Source organism: Lutra lutra, chromosome 16 (assembly GCF_902655055.1).
Source record: "Lutra lutra chromosome 16, mLutLut1.2, whole genome shotgun sequence".
Lineage (NCBI taxonomy): Eukaryota > Metazoa > Chordata > Mammalia > Carnivora > Mustelidae > Lutra > Lutra lutra.
Window position 1 is genome coordinate 22,224,016 of NC_062293.1, and position 21,210 is coordinate 22,245,225.

Genomic DNA, 21,210 nt, shown 5'->3' on the forward strand with positions numbered 1-21,210 from the left:
TTTTGTAGTCAGTGATTCAATTTCCAAAGGTTTTCGTAAAAAAGTAAAAGTGAACATTTAATGTAAGAGAGAATATTTTTTTCAAAAGAGGCATGGGGAGAGGGCAGTCAGTTTACCGTTATGAAGATTAAAAGGAGTGTCAACACTGAGAGACAGCTTTCTGGCAGCTGTCAGGCATCAGTGTCGCTGGCAGCTGGCAAACTTAGCAGAGCAGTTTCTCTAAGATTTAACATCTGGCTCTTCTTTAGCACCTACACTTTCTACCAGGAGAACAGACCAGTGAATAGAAATCTGATTTCTGAAACTAAGAACAGAATTTTGTTAGCTGGTATTCTTAATTGAATGGTAATTACAATAGTATTAAATAAAGGCAAGTTTACAACCATTTGAGTTAAAAATATGATTACAAATTTTGTTGCCAATATAAATATTTGGTTTTGTTCATAGATAATTTATAATAGAGCTAAGAGGTAAAAACTTTCACCCAGGAACTTTGATGAATTCTCAATTAACAGGACTGCTGTCACTTCCAAGTTTAAATTTTATTTGTAATCTACCTCCTTTCATTTAGCAGTACATAAAATGTTAGAATCTCTGAGAAAAATGTCAGTATCTTAACAAAAAATTCTAACGAGTGAAATTGTTTTCAAAGGCATCTTTGTCAATGAGAAGAGAGTCTGAAGGAATAAAAACAAATTTGAAATCGTCATCTCTCAGTAAACATGATGAAGGGTGGTTTTCAATACTGGTAGAAAACCGTTTGGGATTTCTAGTAAAGCTTTGAAATTCTGGAGTACTTGGAAAGCTTCAGAAGACAGTCCAATACGTTTGTCAGCTATCTCAGTAATAGAATGGTTATACCTTTTATAAGATTTGTTATTTAAGACATAAGGTGTCAATGGATAACACTGATGATTTAATTAAACCATATCAGGAGATTAGATATTTAGTTGTGGGAAGGGCAAGAGGGCAAATGATTGGAAAAGAGTGTTTGCTAGGATTTTCTGCTAGATTATAATTCTGGCTTTTAAATGAGATAAGAAGGGCACCTGAGTGGCTCAGTTGGTTAAACGACTGCCTTCAGCTCAGATCATGATCCCAGAGTCCTGGGATCTAGTCCCATATCAGGCTCCCTGCTCAGCAGGGAGTCTACTTCTCCCTCTGACCCTCAACCCTCTCATGCTCGGTCTCTCTCATTCTCTCTCTTTCAGATAAATAAAATCCTAAAAACAAATAAGATAAGAAAAATAGGGGCGCCTGGGTGGCTCAGTGGATTAAGCCACTGCCTTCGGCTCGGGTCATGATCTCAGGGTCCTGGGATCGAGTCCCGCATGGGGCTCTCTGCTCAGCAGGGTGCCTGCTTCCCTCTCTCTCTCTCTCTCTCTCTGCCTGCCTCTCCGTCTACTTGTGATCTCTCTCTGTCAAATAAATAAATAAAATCTTTAAAAAAAAAAGATAAGAAAAATAGTTTTATCTAATGATAGCAAAATAACCCTAATGGTAATATGCTAAATATTTATTTGTACACATACATATAAGTATATTTTTAAAATATTGTATCTGGGTGTTTGGCATCATGTAGTGTTTTGTTTTTGCTTCATTTTTGTTTTTTATCCTATAAAAAGTAACATTAATATTTCAAAGAGTATGAAAGATGCTGTCTCAGTGCTTTATATCTTTGATTACTGCATTACTGGAAACCATAACTTTTTCCTAAAATTCCAATTGCAGGAATTTTGGAAATACTGGTAGGAGACGGTCATTGTTGTTTCCTGACATAGTATCTTTAAAATTTTGCTTTATATTTAATTTTTATATGCATTTTTTTAAAGATTTTTTATTTATTTATTTGTCAGAGAGAGAGAGGGAGAGAGAGCAAGCACAGGCAGACAGAATGGCAGGCAGAGGCAGAGGGAGAAGCAGGCTCCCTGATGAGCAAGGAGCCCGATGTGGGACTCGATCCCAGAACGCCGGGATCATGACCTGAGCCGAAGGCAGCTGCTTAACCAACTGAGCCACCCAGGCGTCCCTATATGCATTTTTAAAAGATTTTATTTATTTATTTGTCAGAGAGAGAGAGAGCACAAGCAGGGGGAGCAGCAGGCAGAGTGAGAGGCAAGCAGAGGGAGAAGCAGGAGCTCCTCTGAGCAGGGAGCCTGATGCGGGACTCGATTCCAGGACCCTGAGATCATGACCTGAGTCAAAGGCAGACTTAACCGACCGAGCCACCCAGGCATCCGTAATTTTTATATGTGGTTTGATTTAATTTTTCCCGATCCAGAGATTTACTGTTTGTTTTAAAGAAATAGCTTTACAGTGGTATCCCAAGCAATGGCAGGGTATTCTAAAATCTAAAGCAGAATCATTCAGTAGAACTTTCTGTGATGATTGAAATGTTCCTTATCTGTGCTGTCCAATATAGTAACTACTAGCCACATGTTCTGTTAAGTACTTGAAATGTGGCAGGTGTGACTGAGAAACTAAATTTTTTATCTTAATTAATTTACATTTAAAGTTAAATCACCACACATGGCTACTGTATTGGATGATATAGTGTTAGAATTAATAACAGATCTAGAGCAGAGCTTCTGTAAAGGACCAGACAGTGATTGTTTTAGGCTTTTTGACTCATATAGTCTCTGTCATAACTGTTTGACTGCCATTGGAGTACAGAAGCAGCTATAGACAGCACATAAATGAAGGAGTTTGGCTGTGTTCCAATAAAACTTTATTTTTGGATACTGAAATTTGAATTTCATAACTTTCAAGTGGCATAAAACAGTATCTTAATTTTTTTTATCCATTTAAAAATGTAAAAACCAAAATAAGATAAAATAGAATGAAATAAAAATGTAAAAAGCAGCAGAGGAGAGGAGGAGGAAAAAAAGGTAAAAATCCATTCTTATTTCACATGCCATGCAGAAATAGGTGGTAAGTTGTAGTTTGCAGAACCTTGATCTAGAGTGTCCATAAGGATAAATGATAGAGATGCAAAAATTCATGTGTTCATTCAATAAATATTTATGGAGTGTCGATCATGAGTAAACACTCTTCTGGGACCTGAAGATACAGCAAAATAGCAATAAAAAATATAGACAAGGAGTGTGCGGTGGCTCAGTTGGTTAAGTGTCCAACTCTTGGTTTCTGCTCAGGTAATTTTCTCAGGGTTGTGAGATCAAGCCCCACTTTGGGGTCTGTACTAGATGTGAAGCTGCTTGGGATTCTCTCTCTCCCTCTCCCTCTGCCCAGCCCCTCCCAGATATGTGTGTATATGTGCCAGGTGGTGACAATGAAGAGATTTTTATGAAGATAAATAAAGGAGGGTAAAAGAAAAGAACATAACAGTGGAAGATGACATTTTTGTTATGTTTTTAATTTTAATTCCACTAGAGTTAACATGCAGTGTTTTAGTAGTTTCAGGTGTACAATATAGTGATTCAGCAATTCTCTACATTACTCAGTGCTTACCATGGTAAGAGTACTCTTTAATCTCCATCACCTGTTTCACCTACCCATCCTCCCCCAATCCCCCCTAATCCCCCCACCCATAGAGGATGATGTTTTATATAAGGTAGTTAGGTAAAGCTTGTTTGGTAAGGTGAATTTTGAGCACACACCTGAATGAAGAGAGGAAGTGGGCCCCATGGTGATCTCGGGAAAGAGCATTCCGGCCAGAAGGAAAGGTAAATATAAAGGTCTTGAGGCAGGAGTATGATTTATTTATCAAGTAAGAGAAGAGATGTAGAAAATAGAGGAGTTTTTTTTTTTTTTTTGAGGAGATTTATACTTAAAATTAACCCATTTTGGGGACGCCTGGGTGGCTCAGTTGGTTAAGCAGCTGCCTTCAGCTCAGGTCATGATCCCAGCGTCCTGGGATCGAGTCCCACATCGGGCTCCTTGCTTGGTGGGGAGCCTGCTTCTCCCTCTGCCTCTGCCTGCCACTCTGTCTGCCTGTGCTCGCTCTAGCTCCTCTCTCTCTGACAAATAAAAAAAAAAAAAATTAACCCATTTTGGAATTCTTCATCATTGGCACCATTTATGTGTAAACATCAGCAGAGGAAATTATATTTATTTCAAAAGAAATATAAGGACCCTCCATTCTTAGCATTCTAGAGGATTCTTTTGGAAAATATTTTAAAGCTATGTTGATGGCCAACATATTAAAAAGACCCTAGCAGACCCCATCAAATAGAACATTTCTGAGAGTTTGGACTGAAGTTAAAAAAATTACAAAATGATCCATTAAAAACTGAAAAGTTTTTGCTGTGCTTAGAAATATTTAACAGGTTCTAGTCTTCAGTTGGAAATTCCTTCACTACCCACTACCACTCATGTTTGTATGAGGACCTTTAAGTTTAGGTGGAAAAAATGTACTTCAATCTCTTTTGTCTTTATGTTTTTTATTTTTTTATTTTTTAGTGCCTAAGGAGAAAATCCATGTAGCCTGATTATAAATGGTTTTAATGTTTCCTTTAACTTCTGAATACTAATGTAGTCAGAATCTCCTTTTTCTCTTAGAAACTGTACTGAGTTGTTTCTGGTGTTATTTACAGCACACAAAGGCTGCTTGAAAAAATATTGAGAGCTATTTAAATGGCATTGTCAGAGACTTTAAAAGGTTCAGGGGACTGGGACCTTTTTCCTTTAGGTCACCAAATCAAAAGACACCTTGCTCTGTAGTAACTAAAAGATATTTTCACATGAAGGTTGTTTATGTGAAACCTTTGAGCTAGTTTTCTTTCTTTTTTTTTTCCTGTTACGAATCCCTTTCGTGTGCAGTTAAAAGTTTCACATTTAGTTTTTTTTTTTAACTTTTTTTAAACGCTATCAAACTTACAGAAAAATTGCAGTGCAGTACAAAAACTATTTTTTCAAGAATTTTGAGGCTAAGTTGCTGATATGATGTCCTATCACACTTGAAAACTTAAATGTACTAAAGTGTACTACTTCTACATAACATAAAACAACGTCCAAATCTGGAAATAAACACTGATACATTACTACCATTTAATCCTCAGACCCCATTCAGATTTCTCCATTTGTTTCAACAGTGTTAATTTACCGCAGGAGGAGTCAGCTCAGAATCACACATTGCATTTAGTTGTCAAGTCTCTTCACTCTCCTTCAGTCTGGAACAATTTCTTGGTTCCTCAATCTTTCATGACTTTGACAATTTTGGGTATTACAAAGCTAGTTATCGTGTCAAATATTCCTAAGTTAGAGTTCATTTTCTCATGGTTAGATTCATCTTATACGTGTTTGGCAGAAATATCACAGAAGTGATGCTGCCTTTTGTTATCAGATGGCACATAACTTTCATTTGTCCCATTACTGATGATGATCACTTTGTTTATTACAGTAGTGCTCTTTTCATCTTTGTAATAATAAGTAATTTGGGAGAAGCACCTTGAAACTATATAAATATTCCATTCATCATCTGACTTTCAGTTTACTTACTTATTAATGTCAATATGGACTCACAAATTTGTTTTTTTCAGTAAGTTATAATCCAGTACTATCATTATTATTTTGATACTTCCCCTGTCTCAGATTTGGCCAATGGAAACCCCTTCAAGATGATTTCTGTATCCTTTAACATATTCTCTTCATTCTGGAAGCACTTCCTTGCTTTGCGACATAACAAAATGTTCCAGACCCATCTTATACTTTTCCCTGCCATTTCTTCAAAGCCATTTCTCCAAGGAGCCTCGTTCCTTTAAGCGGAGAATGATATTTAGAAGTTAATATCTGGATGCCAGAAGTTGTTGTGGTGTCATTGCTCCCAGGTACTCTCAGTGGACAGGGCTAGGGACTATATATATATACATATACATATACACACATTTACATCTGTATTTTATATCTGTTATATAGAGTAGAAGTCACGTGTTCACACCAGTACCTTCATTTCCAATCCAGTACCACAGGGTTTTTTGTATTTGTAACTCCCTTCTCTGACAGAGAAAAATCTGGCTCTCATCCTTGCTATATTTACTTATTTGATCAAGCCTCTTTATACAATCAATCATCCATTGCCTCTATCATCCCTTCCTTAGCATGGATGCTTTTCTTACCTCATTTGGGTTCTGACATCCTGTACAATAGCTATGGTGCTATTTGGACATTCTTTTCAACTGCTCAGGGTATGACACCTCCATGCAAGGCTGTCCCTAATATGTAAATGCCCTCTTTATTCCACTCAAGTTCTGGTATTTTACACTGGAGAACCCCTATGCATGGAAGCTCTGCCCACTGTCCCCATGTAGGTGCATTGCTTAACCCACTTGGACTCTTAAAACCCACACCAGACCACCTCTATGCATAGATATCCTATGTATCATGCTTAGGCTCTGACTCATGCTAAGCTGTCCCTTATCTTGGATACCTTCTTTATCCTTCTTTGACTCCAGCATTCCAGGTCAGGCAATTCTCCTGCCTGAATGCCCTCTTTAGCCTACTCAGGCTCTGATTTCCCATTTGTCTGCTTTCCGTATAGAATCCGTCTTTACCTCATTCAGACTGCCCATTCCATATGTCATACTCTTCAGGGTAGTTGGTCTCCAGCAGCCTGCCTTGGGCTCTGTCGCTTCCTTGCATAGATATTGCTCTCTCCCATCTTAGGTTTTGACACCCCATACCAGGCTGCTCCTTCGCTTATTTTAAAAATATGTGTATTTTCCCTGCCTTTATGCTTTGCTACTATCATCTAATGGATAATCTATTAAAAATTTAAAATTAAAATAGAATATAAATACAGTGACTATATTTTTCAAAACAAAAATTAAAATTTGACCAGACAACAGTATTGAATATTTGAAATTAATACTGTCCTGAACAGTTTTGGGTATATGATCATCATTAAACTAAAGAACAAAGAAGGGGCGCCTGGGTGGCTCAGTGGGTTAAGCCACTGCCTTCGGCTCAGGTCATGATCCCAGGTCCTGGGATCGAGCCCCGCATCGGGCTCTCTGCTCCGCGGGGAGCCTGCTTCCTCCTCTCTCTCTCTGCCTGCCTCTCTGCCTACTTGTGATTTCTCTCTGTCAAATAAATAAATAAAAATCTTTAAAAAAAAAAAAAAAAGAACAAAGAAGATTTTCCAGCAATGGAGGAGTACCTCCTATTGACTCAGCCTTCCAACAGATAACAATGATAGATTGTGGACAAAATATGAAAAAATCTATTACCTGAAGGCATTGGAAAATGTCAGAACCAACCTGTTTTTATGTTTGTTTGCTTTAACCCAAGGGTAGGTACCAGTTTTAGCCTCAGGGTGACCAAAACTTGGGTAGATAATCTGCAGTTACACTAGCTTAAGAAGCCATAGCAACTATAGCAATCTGGGAAGTAAGGAGGGAAATCTTGGTATGAAAAAGGCAGATGGCTTTTTTATCTGTAAATTCTCTGACTGCTCCAGATCTCTAGCTGATCACTGAACCACACATATATGGGGTCACACTCTGAGCAGCCCATCTGAGGCTAAAATATTGAACAGAGATTTATGCCTCTGCAAGATACCAGCTTGTGCCAATTTCCCTGGGACTATGAAAGTTCTCTGATCTAGAAAAATCCTCAATTCCAGGCATTCTAGAATATTTGATTACTCTAGTTGCTGCTCACTGGAGACAGAATTTGAGTTTGAGTCTAGGCAAGTTAACTGCATGCTTTAAAAAGTAAAATAAACAAAGAAAAACTCCTATACTCTCCAGAGGAATTTAACAGAATCCAGAAATTCTGTAACATTTCATTTATAATGTCCAGGGTACAATCCAAAATCATTAAGTCATAGGAAGAAGTAGGAAAATGGGACCCATACTCAAGATAAGGAAGTAGTAGAATGCCATCTTTAAAGTGCTAGAAGAAAATTGTCAACCCAGAATTCTGTATCAAGTAAAAATATCCTTTAAAATTAAAAGCGAAATTAAATAAAAATCTTTAAAAAGGGATGGGGCAATGCCTGGGTGGCTCAGTCTGTTGAGCATCCACTTCTTCATATTGGCTCAGGTCATGATCTCACAGTCCCGAGATTAAGTCCCACGTTGGACCCCACACTCAGTGTGGAGTCTGCTTGTCCCTCTTCCTCCGTCTTTGTCCCTCCCCCTGCTCATCCCTTGCTGTCTCTCTTTCTCACTGTCTCAAATAAATAAATAAAAACCTTTAAAATTGAAGGCAAAATAAAGATATTTACAAATAAATGAAAACCAAGAAAAATTGTCACTCACATAGTTCCATGACTAGAAATGCTAATAGAAGTTCTTTTGACCAAAGAAACATGATATCAGATGGGAACTCATGTCTTCAGGAAAAAATGGAAAAGTACTAGAAATGTTAAGTACAAAGTAATAATTTTTTTCTCTTAGTCTCTTTAAAATACAATTACTGTATAGATAATTCCTTTTATTCTCCTTGAGGTACTTTTTAGGGAGGATAGAGGGAGGAAAGAACAGTCCTGTTCTGAAGAGGAAATCTGCTAAAGCTTCCAAAATGGTATCCTTATTAAATGCTCCAAATCTGAAAAAAAATTTACTCTAAGTAGCTAATATTTATAATCCTTTTTCTTTTCAGATACAAAAACAAATGTGGAACTGAAAAGCACTCAGGAACAGTCTGTGTCCACAGGTAACATCAGGTCTTTCTAGAAGTATATCTTTACTGAAATTACCAAAGGTAGAAGAATATTCTGATCACAGTAAAAATGCTATGGAAGTATGTTGGAAAAAATTTGGTTGTCTCTTTCTGACACAAAAGTAACTCATCCATTTAGATTACATAAATTCTTTGGCATTATTGGGCCAAATCACACCCTACTTAATGTTGATCACTGTTGTTTTTTTTCCTTAAAAATTTTTTTTTAATGGACTGGTTTAAATAAAGAGTTTTTGTTGAATGGTGTAGTAGCTTCTGTTTTATCTACTTGTGCTTTTCACCATAGATAGAGGTCAGCAAACCTTTTTGTGTAAAGGGAAAGTTAGTACATTTTTAGACTTTGTGTGGGCCATATATAGTCTGTTTCATATTTCTTTTTATTTATTTTTTTAAATTTTATTTTATTTTTTCAGTGTTCCAAGATTCATTGTTTATGCACCATCCCCAGTGCTCCATGCAATACTTGCCCTCCTTAATACCCACTGCCAGGCTCACCTAACCCCCCACACCCCTTCCCTCCAAAACCCTCAGTTTGTTTCTCAGAGTCCACAGTATTTCATGGTTCATCTCCCCCTCTGATTTCCCCCAATTCACTTTTCCTTTCTTTCTCCTAATGTCCTCCATGTTATTCCTTATGCTCCACAAGTAAGTGAAACCATGTGATAACTGGAGGAGATTATGCTGAGTGAAATAAATCAAGAAGAGAGTCAATTATCATATTACTTTTTAAATAACCCTTTAAAAATGTAAAAACCAATCCTACCTCCTGGGCCCATACAAAAACAAGTCATGGCTAGATTTGGGTCTCAGGCCATAGTTTGCTGACTCCTGTTCCAGAATAAACTATAAACATTTAAAATCTTTTCCTAAAAATAACTTCTATGTTCTCTGGATTGATTAACTCACTTTGGATAAAAATTAATGCTATATTACAAAACTTATCACTCAAGTATCTTTTTGTCAATTATATTGTCAATTATAACCTTATATTTTAATTGAACCTGTACCTCATGTTAGTTGTTCAGGTGTGCACTTTATATTAGTCATTTTGAGCTTGAGAAAAGTGAGCTACTATTTAGAACAGTGTTTTAGAGTTCACAGAGTATATATTACAACATGCAGAAATGAGCAATTTAATGTGTTTATAAATAAAAACATGAGTCCATGATAACCATATTTTTAGCACTTCTTCATCATGGATTTTATGAAATATGTTTCCATTTTACTACTGGATTCCAGCAAAAGTCCAGCTCCATGTGTTCAGTCATGGGTGCATCTGAAAGGAATGCACCCAAGAGTTTCTAGTCACTTCTCCTACTTCGCCTAGCTTTAAAAGCCATAGGATTCAGTATCTTTGACTATTTGTTGTATGTAATTGTTACTCAATAAATATTTCATTGAACATTAGGAAGGACATTAGGAGTTTGATAGAAAGTGAATGAGTTTTTAGTTTATTTCTTTTGTTAACATCTTTTTAAGCTACCATGCTTGAATATGAAATAATACCAGCTACATATTCCTTTTTTTCTAACATCTAATATTATCAGTATTTATATAATATATAAATATATTTAAATGTATTTCTATTAACTTGATTTTTAATATCTTTGCTATTTGTTTAAGCATGCTTTTATTATGTCTGTTCCCTTTCACTTATGAACTCCTGTAATACGTTATATTTCCCTTACTCCTTTGTCTTAGTCTACATTATAGACCTGTATTATCTCTTGTCTCTAGTCTTGCATTATAGTTATGATCTTGTCTTATCTACATCTGCAAATTATAAGCTCCTTAAGGACAGGAATTATGACTTACTCATATCTGTAGCCTTGTCTGCATTTAGTAAATGTTCAAGGAAATAAAGGAACACGAGGGTCAATACATCTTCCTCAGAATCACATTTATAATGTGAACAGAAAAGGAAAATAAGATTTGATATACTGTTGCTTATGGGTTTTCTCTCAGGAAAACATGTTTCCCAAATTGGGTTATGCCAGTGTTGTTGAGCTCAGTATTTCTCAACACTGCATAAATGCTTCTTGTTCTTAAATAGCAATTGCGTCCTACTGAATATTGTGAGACATACCAAAAGAGAGAGAATTTCTGCCACGAAAGAACGTGAATGCATTTTAACTTGGGTGCACCCTGGGCATATTTCTGAACCTCAAGAGTTTTCACATATATTCCACTTGGGGTATATATGAAAGGGATACTGGGTCATTAAGAGATTATGCTAAAATGGGATTCTACTTAATAAAAATATTACATTTTTATATATAAAAAATTTTATATTGTAAAAATCCTTTAAAGTTGGCCTACACAGTTAAAATTCTTTTTATCTTCTAGAAGGCCCAGTGATTTTGAATGACTACGATTTAACCAAACCACATGAAACAGAAAATGTGGACAGTGCAGAAGGCCCAACAAATGAAGATGAAGATCTAGGAGGTGAGTCATTTTTACAGACTAAAAATAGTTATAGATATGGTTGAGGCTTAATATATAGAAGAAATCAGGATCTCCCAAGGAAAACTTGGATTTATGGATTGAGTTGGGAGTAATTAAGTTTTCTTCATTTTATAAACTTAGAATTTAGGAGCTCCTGGGTGGCTTAGCTGGTTAAGTGTCTGCCTTTGGCTCAGGTCATGATATCAGGGTCCTGGGATGGAGCCCTGCGTCGGGCTCCCTGCTCAACGGGGAGTCTGCTTCTCCCACTCCCTCTGCCATTCCCCCTGCTTGTGCTTTCTCACCCACTCTGTCTCTCTCTCATATTAATTTCTAAAATATTTTTTAATATTTAATTATTTGCCAAAGGATATCAGCAAACTTTGAGAATTTGAGGTGCTTATTCAGAGTTCAAGTATACCAACTTCATTTTTAAAATGTGTATTTGACTCTTTTCCATTTTAAAAATAAGGAATGTTCATTAGGGAAAGTTTGGGATATATCCCAACACCAACAACCAGTTCTCCAATTCTCATACAGTAACTAGGCATCCAACAATGCAATTCAATTCTCTTACTAACTCCTGGAGTTAGCACAGAACCCACAGTTTAAGGGCTCAGTCCCATAAGACTGCCCTCACTTTAGACACCAGTTGAAACTACCAGGTCTCCACATTACCTGCACTTCTGTCCAGCTTGGTTACATATGCAGGGTTTTTCACAACTACTACCCTCAATTTTAATAAGGTGCTAGAATCTAGGAAAGCACTTTACTTACCATTATTAGTTTATTACAAAGGATAAAACTCATATGGAAGAGATACATAGGGCAAGGTATGGAGTAGGAGGGGATGGAGCTTCCATACCCTCTCTGGGCACACCGCCCTCCCATCATCTTGATGTGTTCACCAACCCAGAAACTCTCTGAAACTTATTGTTCAGGAATTTTTATAGAGCTCGGTCTTCAGTCCCATCCCACCCCATCGCTTTGTCTTTCTGGTGACCATCCTATCCTAAAGTTATCTAAGGTCCTTACCCAAAGTCATCTCATTAGCATAAACTCAGACGCAATCAAAAGGAGATTGTTATAAATAACAAAAGATACTCCTATCACTCAGGAAATTCCAAGGGTTTGGGGAACTCCTGTGCCAGGAACCTAGGACAAAGACCAAATATATTTTTGTATTTTACCATAAGCTACCCACTGGTCTTTGACCATGAATCTCTTACAGCAAAAGGATTGTAAAAGTCAAGGTACTGGTAGGGTGCCTGGGTGGCTTAGTGGGTTATCAGGTTACAATATCAGGATCATGATCTCAAAGTCATGGGATTGAGCCCCTGTCAAGCCCTGTGTCTGGCTCTATGCTCAGTGAAGAGTCTGCTTGAGATTCTCTCTCTCTCTCTTCCTCTGCCCGTCCCCCTGTTCGTGGGCTTTAAATAAATGAATAGATGGATGAATGGATAGAGTAGATAGATAGATAGATAAAATCTTTTAAAAATAAATAGTCAAGGAACTGACACATTACTACAGTCACATTCAGTCATTAATAATTATTCCAGCCCATCATCGTATCATATGAAAATGTCTCCCAGGGTGAGGCCACTTAGATTTGCCGGCTTCCATTTGATTTTGTCAGGTTCCAAAAACAGGACTGATCTCCGCAATATATGGCTTCCCCTTTTCAGCATCTGGTATAATTGAATTGAGAGACAATATATATTATCCTCTTGCCCTGAGCCTCTCTTGAGATTTTAATGTAATACTGGATTTCCTTCATTACATAACCCTTTGATTCATTTCTTTACCCTCAGCTACGATTCCGTCTTCATTTCTACCTGAACCTTTCCATGTTTGGAAGGAACTTTAGGTTTAATGGCTGTGCTGGTCTAGATAGCAGGCAGCAATACTAGTCTAGCAAGTGCCTCCCCCTCAATCCATTCTTGTTCCTACAGGGTAGAGGTACTCAGGTACAAAACCAGCTGACTCTTTATACCACTAGCAGCAGAGCTGGTTTCACTGTTACCTTCAGTTTGGGTAAATGGAGTGAAGGCATAACCTGAGCTATCAGGCCTTTAGCTATTCCAACATAAAGATTTAAAACTAGTTTCTTGCCTCAGAATCATTCTGTTTCGAGCGCTTGTTGCAGCCCTATCCCATGACTACTCCATCAAGTAGGAAAGAGAAAGTTGAGGTGATGAAGAAAAAAAAGTTGAGTGAAAGAAAAAAGTATGGTCATCAAACCAGTGTCCTCTCCCCTTGGGAAGAATTATAGTCATATCAATATATTCCCCCCATGGAAAGAAATTGCATAGTCACGTTAGTGCCCTCCCCAACCCTCTTCCCCAGATCCACCAGAAAAACAGGAACCCATCAGTGAGGATACTCCCTTAGCCCTGCTCATGTTGAGTGTGAGCACACATTCTTAAAGACATATACACAAGCCCTTCATGCCTACAAGTTCCCCTGTTTTAAACATTTCGGTTGCCTATTCCAATTCTCTATGAAACTATTCTTCTGAGGACAATATCTCTCTGCCTGTCATTTAATATTATAGTCTGTAAAGTATATTTCTTGTCCTAAAGAAATGTGATTTGGTGGTCCAAATTGGTACAGTATCTTCCAATCCATTTTTTTGTTAATACTCTGACCATTTGCATCTACCACCAGGTAAGCAATGCACAGTCCAGAATCAACCCATTTGTAGCCCTTCTACCCTGGTTACTGGCATTGGTTCAGTATAATTTACTTGCTAGTGGGAGGGGCCTTCCCTCTGAGGATTCTTTCCCATAGACATAGGCTGCCTCTGTCTCTCTTGTTGGCATTTTGAGTGCAAAGGGAATATGTCCGGATTCAGCCCTCTGTATTGCCGTGGTCCCCAAATGTCTCCTCCTTTCATGAACCCAGGTAGTCACTCCAAATAAGTACAGTGTGATATCCACTTGGTTCTAATGACCTTCCAAGCCTGGAAGGGGATTCTTCTGATGGACATCAACATGTCCTACTTTAATGTACCCCTCAAATTTCTATACTGATTTCTGTATGGTCATGCTTTCAATGGGCATCCCTTTAAAAGACCAGTTTTCCTTCTGCCTATCCCTATGGCCAGGCCACTGGCCATCACCCATGACTCAGGTAAAACCCAAAATGTAGATAGAGGCTTTTGTCATTGTTCCATTCCTCCATCACTGCTAGGAAAATAGCATGGAATTCATCCACTGAGTTGATTTGTTTTTACATCTTCAGTCGGAGTGGTGGTCTTCCAAACAGGACATTTTTCGTTTACCTTGGAACTGCCACCCATAAACCAAGCAGCTCTTTGTTGTTCAGTCACAGCTGTTTATCATGCACCATCCAAGTAATTATATAGCTTCACATTGTTCCGAAGTTGGTCCCTAGGGGAAAAGACTCTCTGCTTGTGAGTACCTCCTGCTTGCATGCCTCAGGTAGCATAATCCTGTATAAACCATTTCTGTCTTATTATGGAACTCTCCTGGGCATTGCTCTCCCAAAAGCCTTAGAGCATTTCTGTGACATCACCTAAGACAGTATGTGTATTTCAGATGTTAAGACTGTTTTTGCACTGCAGTCATAGGGGCAGTTTCAGTTAATGTCCAATAGCAGGCTGCTAATTGCCCTTCGAATGGAATTCTCCATGCCATAGTCCTAACAGCTGCTGGGAAGCAATTTCAGGCTTTTGCCATAAACCCCAGTTTATGCTCCACATAGAGCTACCACACAGACTCTGTCCCTACCCAGCACTGCCACTTCTCATCTACACTGTGGACTTGGGCAATCTCATCCATCCCCATTTAGCATTTTGAATTAATAGGACAGATTTACATGCCTTCTGTTTTATAGAAACAGTTAATTCACCAGTCACACACAATATCCATGGCCATAAGACATTCAGGTAAGAGATGCAGCCGCTTCAAACATACTAGCTTTCCTCCAGACTTTTGCCTTAATCCTTCAACCCTTCCATTCCTAACTGTGACCTATCAACAGGTTTTGGTTTTATAAAATGAAGTAAGGGAGATGTTCTGAGTCAGACATAATATCCATTCTCATAATACTTTCAGGTAAAGGAGACACAATTTCTTCACATAGAGCCTATTTAAACATTCCTATTTACATCTAAGCTTCCATCTTAATCCTATCAACCCTTAAACATTTCTATATTCTCTCAAAGTGAATATTCCTGATGGGCTTCACTAACAAGTTTTTTTGCTTTGTTTTTTTTTTATTTTTTTTTTTTTGAGAGAGAGACAGTGAGAGAGGGCATGTGCGAGGGGAAGGTCAGAGGGAGAAGCAGACTCCCCATGGAGTTGGGAGCCCAATGCGGGACTCTATCCTGGGACTCCAGGATCATGACCTGAGCCAAAGGCAGTCGTTCAACCAACTGAGCCACCCAGGCACCCCACTAACAAGTTTTGATACCACAGTGAATGAGGTTGCCATGTCAGGGAGTCCCAGAAAATTTTCTTCTCCACCCCCTGACCATTTTACCCTTTCATGTGCAGAAGGCTTTCCATCCCTAGTGAGAGGCTGAGCCCTGTCCCCATTGTCATGACAAAGATTAATCTGCCTATTGCCTTAGCTAATTTCAGATCAGATTTCTGTTTGTAATCTTTGTCTTTTAGCTTTGTAAGTTCCTCTACACTGGAATGAATAGAGTGGACTTGTTTGGGCGCTTTAATGGAGGAAGTCTGTTTGGTCTACCCAATCTTGCACAGTGTTGTCTTAAGATCTTTGTTTCAAACCCTTCAATGTCTGTTTCCTTTATCCTGTTTCTTAATAAAAATCTAAAGATTTTCACCCTGCTGAGATGAGTCCTTTGACTCTCCCCTTTCTTTCTTTTTCTTTATTTTGGCCTTAACCAATGTTTCCTTTATTCTTCTTATTTCTTAGTAACCATTTACAATTTTCCACCTTGTTGGGACAACTCCCTTGGTTCTCCCTTCTGCCTTTCCTCATTTTCTCATTAATTAACTTAATGTTTTCATTAGCCTCTGTAAAACCCAATAGGGGAAGCTAAGACTGCAGATTCACTCTGGTTTCTTCTACTGTTGCTTGATTTGGGAGTAGGAAGGTTACATGGGGTACCCATACAAAAGGGGCTCCCTATTCTGTGTTTTCTTAGATTCTGTGTTTGTCTCTTTGGAATCAATTCATCATAGGACCAGTTTTATTAATTGTATTGTCTTATTTTTGTATGCTTTGATATTTGAGGCTTTTATAGACCTGGAAAAGACTGCTTTTCCCAGGGGTAGCCAATTCTTACAGATGGCAGAAGGGTTAACCAGGATCATGCTTTTCATATACAAACCAATCAGTCCAGAGCCTGTACCTCCCAACTATCTCCTTACCTATTTCTCATATACTAAGCTAATATTTTCCCTGCCCCAAATCATCCCACAGCCAAGTATATCAGGTAACTAAAGACCATTCTGTGTCCCAAAGTCTTCCAGGATTATTCAAAGCAGCCAATCCTAAACTGTTTACTCTGCCTGCCTTGCCTTTTCTCAGAAACTCCAGTAAAAAATCTGGCCTAGGATTTCTTTAACTGCTCTTTTCTGCCTCCTGACTGACACTGGTGCTTTCCTCTGTGGCCCTGTGAGGGCACTACCCCTCTATGGGTCCTGTGAATATAATAAACTTCTTCTTTCCAATCTTTGTCCTCATCTCCTCCTATGGGTTTACTAACTTTACCATACCATATCCAATATGCACATTCTTATAACACCCCCTTAAACCACAGCATTTATCATGACCTTGGGAACAGGCATATTTAATGAATGAATATCTCTGTTATCATAAAGCCAGTCCCATATGGCTTACATATAAAGTTTATCAGCTGTTTCATCTGGATGTTCCACTGGCGTTTATAGAGGGGGTCAGATAGTCCTCTTCTCAGAGTAAACGGATTCTAACAGTGGCTTTTATCTAGTCTACAAGGCTGCTGTGTGTCTGGATCACATACAGTCATCTGATTATTCCATAGCGTGCTGTGGGTTGGATATCAACCCAAACATGCTTTTCTTCTCTATAGAATCAAAACCAAATACACTTCCCTTAAATTAGTCACTCTTACTGTCCATTTTAGTAATGGTTCTTCAGGAGCTAATGATACTGATTCACAAAATGAGACCAGCCCTTTCACACTATATCCCCTGGTTTCAGTAGTTTCTTGGTTTTGCCCTCCAACTGTGTGAACTATCTTTTTGGGACCAGAGGCCTTAGAGGTACTCTCTATTGTTCCCTCAAAATTTTACCTTTGGGGGCAGCTTTGAGCTTAGTATCTGAAGCTTAAAGTGACTGAAGTCTGAGCTTGGTCCAACATCAAGGTTTGATCTAACACTCTTTTTTCATTTCATTTTAGTTAATTCAGTTAACAGTAACCAATTTCACTTTTTTCCTGTTAGTTTGCGTTTCCTTATGCAGCCAGTGATCCAGCTCCACAGGAAGGAGATCCATCTCTGAAAACCCTTGGTAATTTTACCTTTAGTCACTGATCACAACACAGCTGCTTTTCCATAACATGGGTGACCATGTGGCCAGGAAATCAGAGGTTCCTCCTTCCTTGCTCTTTCTTCTTTTCTCTTCCCAAACCACATGTTTCCATGAGCCCAGATTGTTTTAACAAATCCCATCCCTGACACCAATCCTGGGATTTATTTTCCAACACCAATAATTTCTCCAGACACCAAATGGGCATCCAAAAATTCAATTCAATTCTCGTAATAATAACTCCTAGAGTTAGCATAGAACCCACAGTTGAAGGGCTCAGTCCCACAAGTGACCTCACTTTATTTTTTAAATTTTATTTGAGAGAGAGAGAGGAAGAAAGCATAGGCAGGGGAGAGGGGAGGACAGAGGGAGAGGGACAAGCAGACTCCCCACTAAGCCGGGAGCCTGATGGGGGCTCAATCCCAGGATCTGGGGACCACAGCCTGAGCCAAAGGCAGACACTCAACCAACTGAGCCACCCAGGTGCCCCAGACGGCCCTCACTTTAGACACCAGTTGAAGCTACCAGGTCTCCACATTACCGGCACTTCTGTCCTGCTTAGCTACATACGCAGGGTTTTCCACCACCATCCACCTCAGGTTTGATAAGTTGCTAGAATGACTCACAGAATCTAGGAAAGCATTTTTCTTACTATTACTAGTTTATTATAAAGGATACAACTTCATGAGAGCTCCATGCCCTCTCTGGACACATAACCCTCCATCCTCTTGATGTGTCCACCAATCCACAAACTCTCTGAATCTCATTGTTCAAAAGTTTTCATAGAGCTCAATCTCCAGTCCCCATTCCCCCTCCCAGAGGTTGGTGGTTGGAGCTGAAACCCTTAACCCTTAATCACTTTGTCTTCGCAGTGATCCAGTGATAGGTGATCATCCCATCCTGAGGTTATCTAGAAGCCCCACCCTAAGTTCATTAGTGTAAACTCAGGTGTGATTGAATGGAGCTCGTTATGAATAACAAAAGACACTCCTATCCCTTAGGAAATTCCAAGGGTTTTAGGAACTCTGTCAGGAACAGGGGACAAAGACTAAGTATGGCTTAATATTTTATCACCTTTTAGAAAGTTCATAGAATGAAAAAAGAAAAACTTATCTCTCTCCCTACCACCCAAAGATAGTCTTTGTCAGCACTATGGAATACTTTTAGGCTTTTTTGTGAATTCTGAGCACTATATTTATATTAACATTGCACACATTTTATGCTAATATTTATGTTGATAAATCTGATCACTATTACTTTATGAATGTCACTCAGATCTCATCTTAGATGTCATTTTTTCAAAAGATTTTCCCTGACAACCCAGTCACTATTTTAACACATTCCCTATTTTAATTCTCTGCATGGCACTTACCATGGATAATTTGGGAGTTTTACTTATTTCTTTATTGTTTTTCTCTATCTTTTATGAGCCAGGATCTTGGGCTTTTTCACTGCTAGGTATTTACAACACTTAGAATAGTACTTGGCCTTCTCAAGATCTTTTTCTTTTGTTTTAGATTCCTAAGGGACCAAGAAATATAGTTCTATGTCTAAAACTTCTGAGATTCAAATCACAGCTTCAACTAACATTCCAGCTCTGCCTAGCTATACATTCATTTGTACCAGTTCTTAACCACAGAGATGAAAAATGCTGCCTGGCACAGGATGTGGTCATTTGTGCTGAGGAAAGGCATACAATGTTCTACCAGCTTCATGCAACCTCTTGAAGATGCTATCCATGGAGTCACACTCATAATGAAGCAAATGATAACTGTGCCTTTGGCTTGCATTTTTCTGAGTTAGGGTTTCTGAGTTTTGGTAGGTGATGCCATTAAGTTTATGTTTGGACCTTTGGTCTGGAAATTTATAATTATGTTAGAAGTCACTGTGGATTCAGAAGTAGCCTATGCATTTTATGTTTTCAAGTGGTCAGAAAAAAAACACAACAAATTAAATACTCAATCATTCCAATTTTAGTATATTTCCTGCTGAAGTGAGCACCAGATTAAATACTCAAATGAATATATTGGGATGCCTGGGTGGCTCAGTTAGTTGAGCATCTCCCTTCTGCTCAGATCATGATCCCAGGGTCCTGGAATTAAGTCCCACATTGGGTTTCCTGCTTGGTGGGGAGTCTGCTTCGTTCTCTCCTTCTGCCTCTGCCCCACACCCCCTGCCCCGGCTTGTGCACTCTTTCTCTTTCTCAAATCAATAAATAAAATCTTTAAAATAAATAAATCAATAAATACTCAAATATAAACAATAACAACAAAAAAACCAAACAATTCCATTCAATAATAGGAATTTAAAAGAAATATTGTAAAAACCCATGTGATATAGCCCTTCCATAGGAATCCATACAATAGATTCCAGGCCTCCGCATTTTGACCCTGTTCCAGGAGTACATCCAAGGAGAAAAAAGAGACATTCAGCCTCTGTGGTCCACTCATTTTGGATCATCTTTGACTGTTATAGCTTCCAATGTCATTTCTATCTCCTTACCTCCAATTCTATGTCAGTTGATGAATGGAGTATCAGTGTATTTTTCCCAGTTGTTAGGGATCTAAGAGTGTTGTAACATTTCTTGGTAGAGACTAGAAGATATAACCAGTCATTCTAAATAATTTGGGAAAAACAGAAGAAATGGCTTTTTCCACTAACCCTGATTTAAAAAGAAATGAGGGACACTTGGGGGGCTCAGATGGTTAAGCATCCAACTGTTGATTTCTACTCAGGTCATTATCTCAGGGTTGCAAGATCAGGCCCCAAGTTGGGCTCCAGCTCTGTGGTCAGTTGGGAGTCTGCTTGAGATTCTCTCCCTTTCCCTTTTTCCCTCCCCCCACTTACACTCTCTCTCTAAATTAAATAAATCTTAAAAAAAAAAAAATGAACAGGCTGACATTAGCATTAAAAGATTAATCCTTTATTTCACAATTAAGCTCCAAACTGATTACTATTAATGTTGGCACTTAATCTGGGTCATATACCTTTGGAAAGATTGTTACCAGGACTCTACTTTTTAAAAGGATAAAATATGATCAGTAGATACAAGTTATACATGCTACACTGTAAAATAATAGAATTGAAAAGTAGCATTGGGGCACCTGGATGACTCAGTTGGTTAAGCAACGGCTTTCAGCTCGGGTCATGATCCTGGAATCCTGGGATCCAGTCCCAAGTCAGGCTCCCTGCTCAGTGAGGAGTGTGCTTCTCCCTCTGATCCTCCCCCTTCTCATGCTCTCGCTCGCTCTCTCTCTCTCTCTCAAATAAATATTTTTTTTTTAAAGGAAAGTAGCATTGCCTGGAAGAAGTTATGTCTGTTGCATAATAAGGTACTACTGTCACATTCAGCATAGGGAAACATTAAAACTAGTTAGGATTATACTTTCAAAGATAATTAGACTTAGGGGTGCCTGGGTGGCTCAGTCAGTTAAGCAGCTCAGGTCATAATCCTGGGATCCTGGGATCAGGCCCTTCATTGGGCTTCCTGCTCAGCAGAGAGTCTGCTTTTCTCTCTCTTTCTCTCTCCCTCCTTGGGCCCCTCCCTACTGCTCATTCTCTCTCTCTCTCTCAAATAAATAAAAATATTTTAAGAAAAGATAATTAGAATTATAC

The 21,210-nt window shown here is 38.6% G+C and overlaps 1 protein-coding gene across 1 annotated transcript in view; it reads left to right on the forward strand.

Annotated features, from left to right (window-relative positions):
- IKZF3 (IKAROS family zinc finger 3) overlaps window positions 1-21,210 on the forward strand; it is a 90,359-nt gene that overhangs the window by 15,927 nt on the left and 53,222 nt on the right. The window contains exons 2-3 of the mRNA XM_047707331.1: window positions 8,563-8,616; window positions 10,990-11,091. Of these exons, the coding sequence (XP_047563287.1) occupies window positions 8,563-8,616; window positions 10,990-11,091 (156 nt within the window). The remainder of the gene's footprint in view (window positions 1-8,562; window positions 8,617-10,989; window positions 11,092-21,210) is intronic.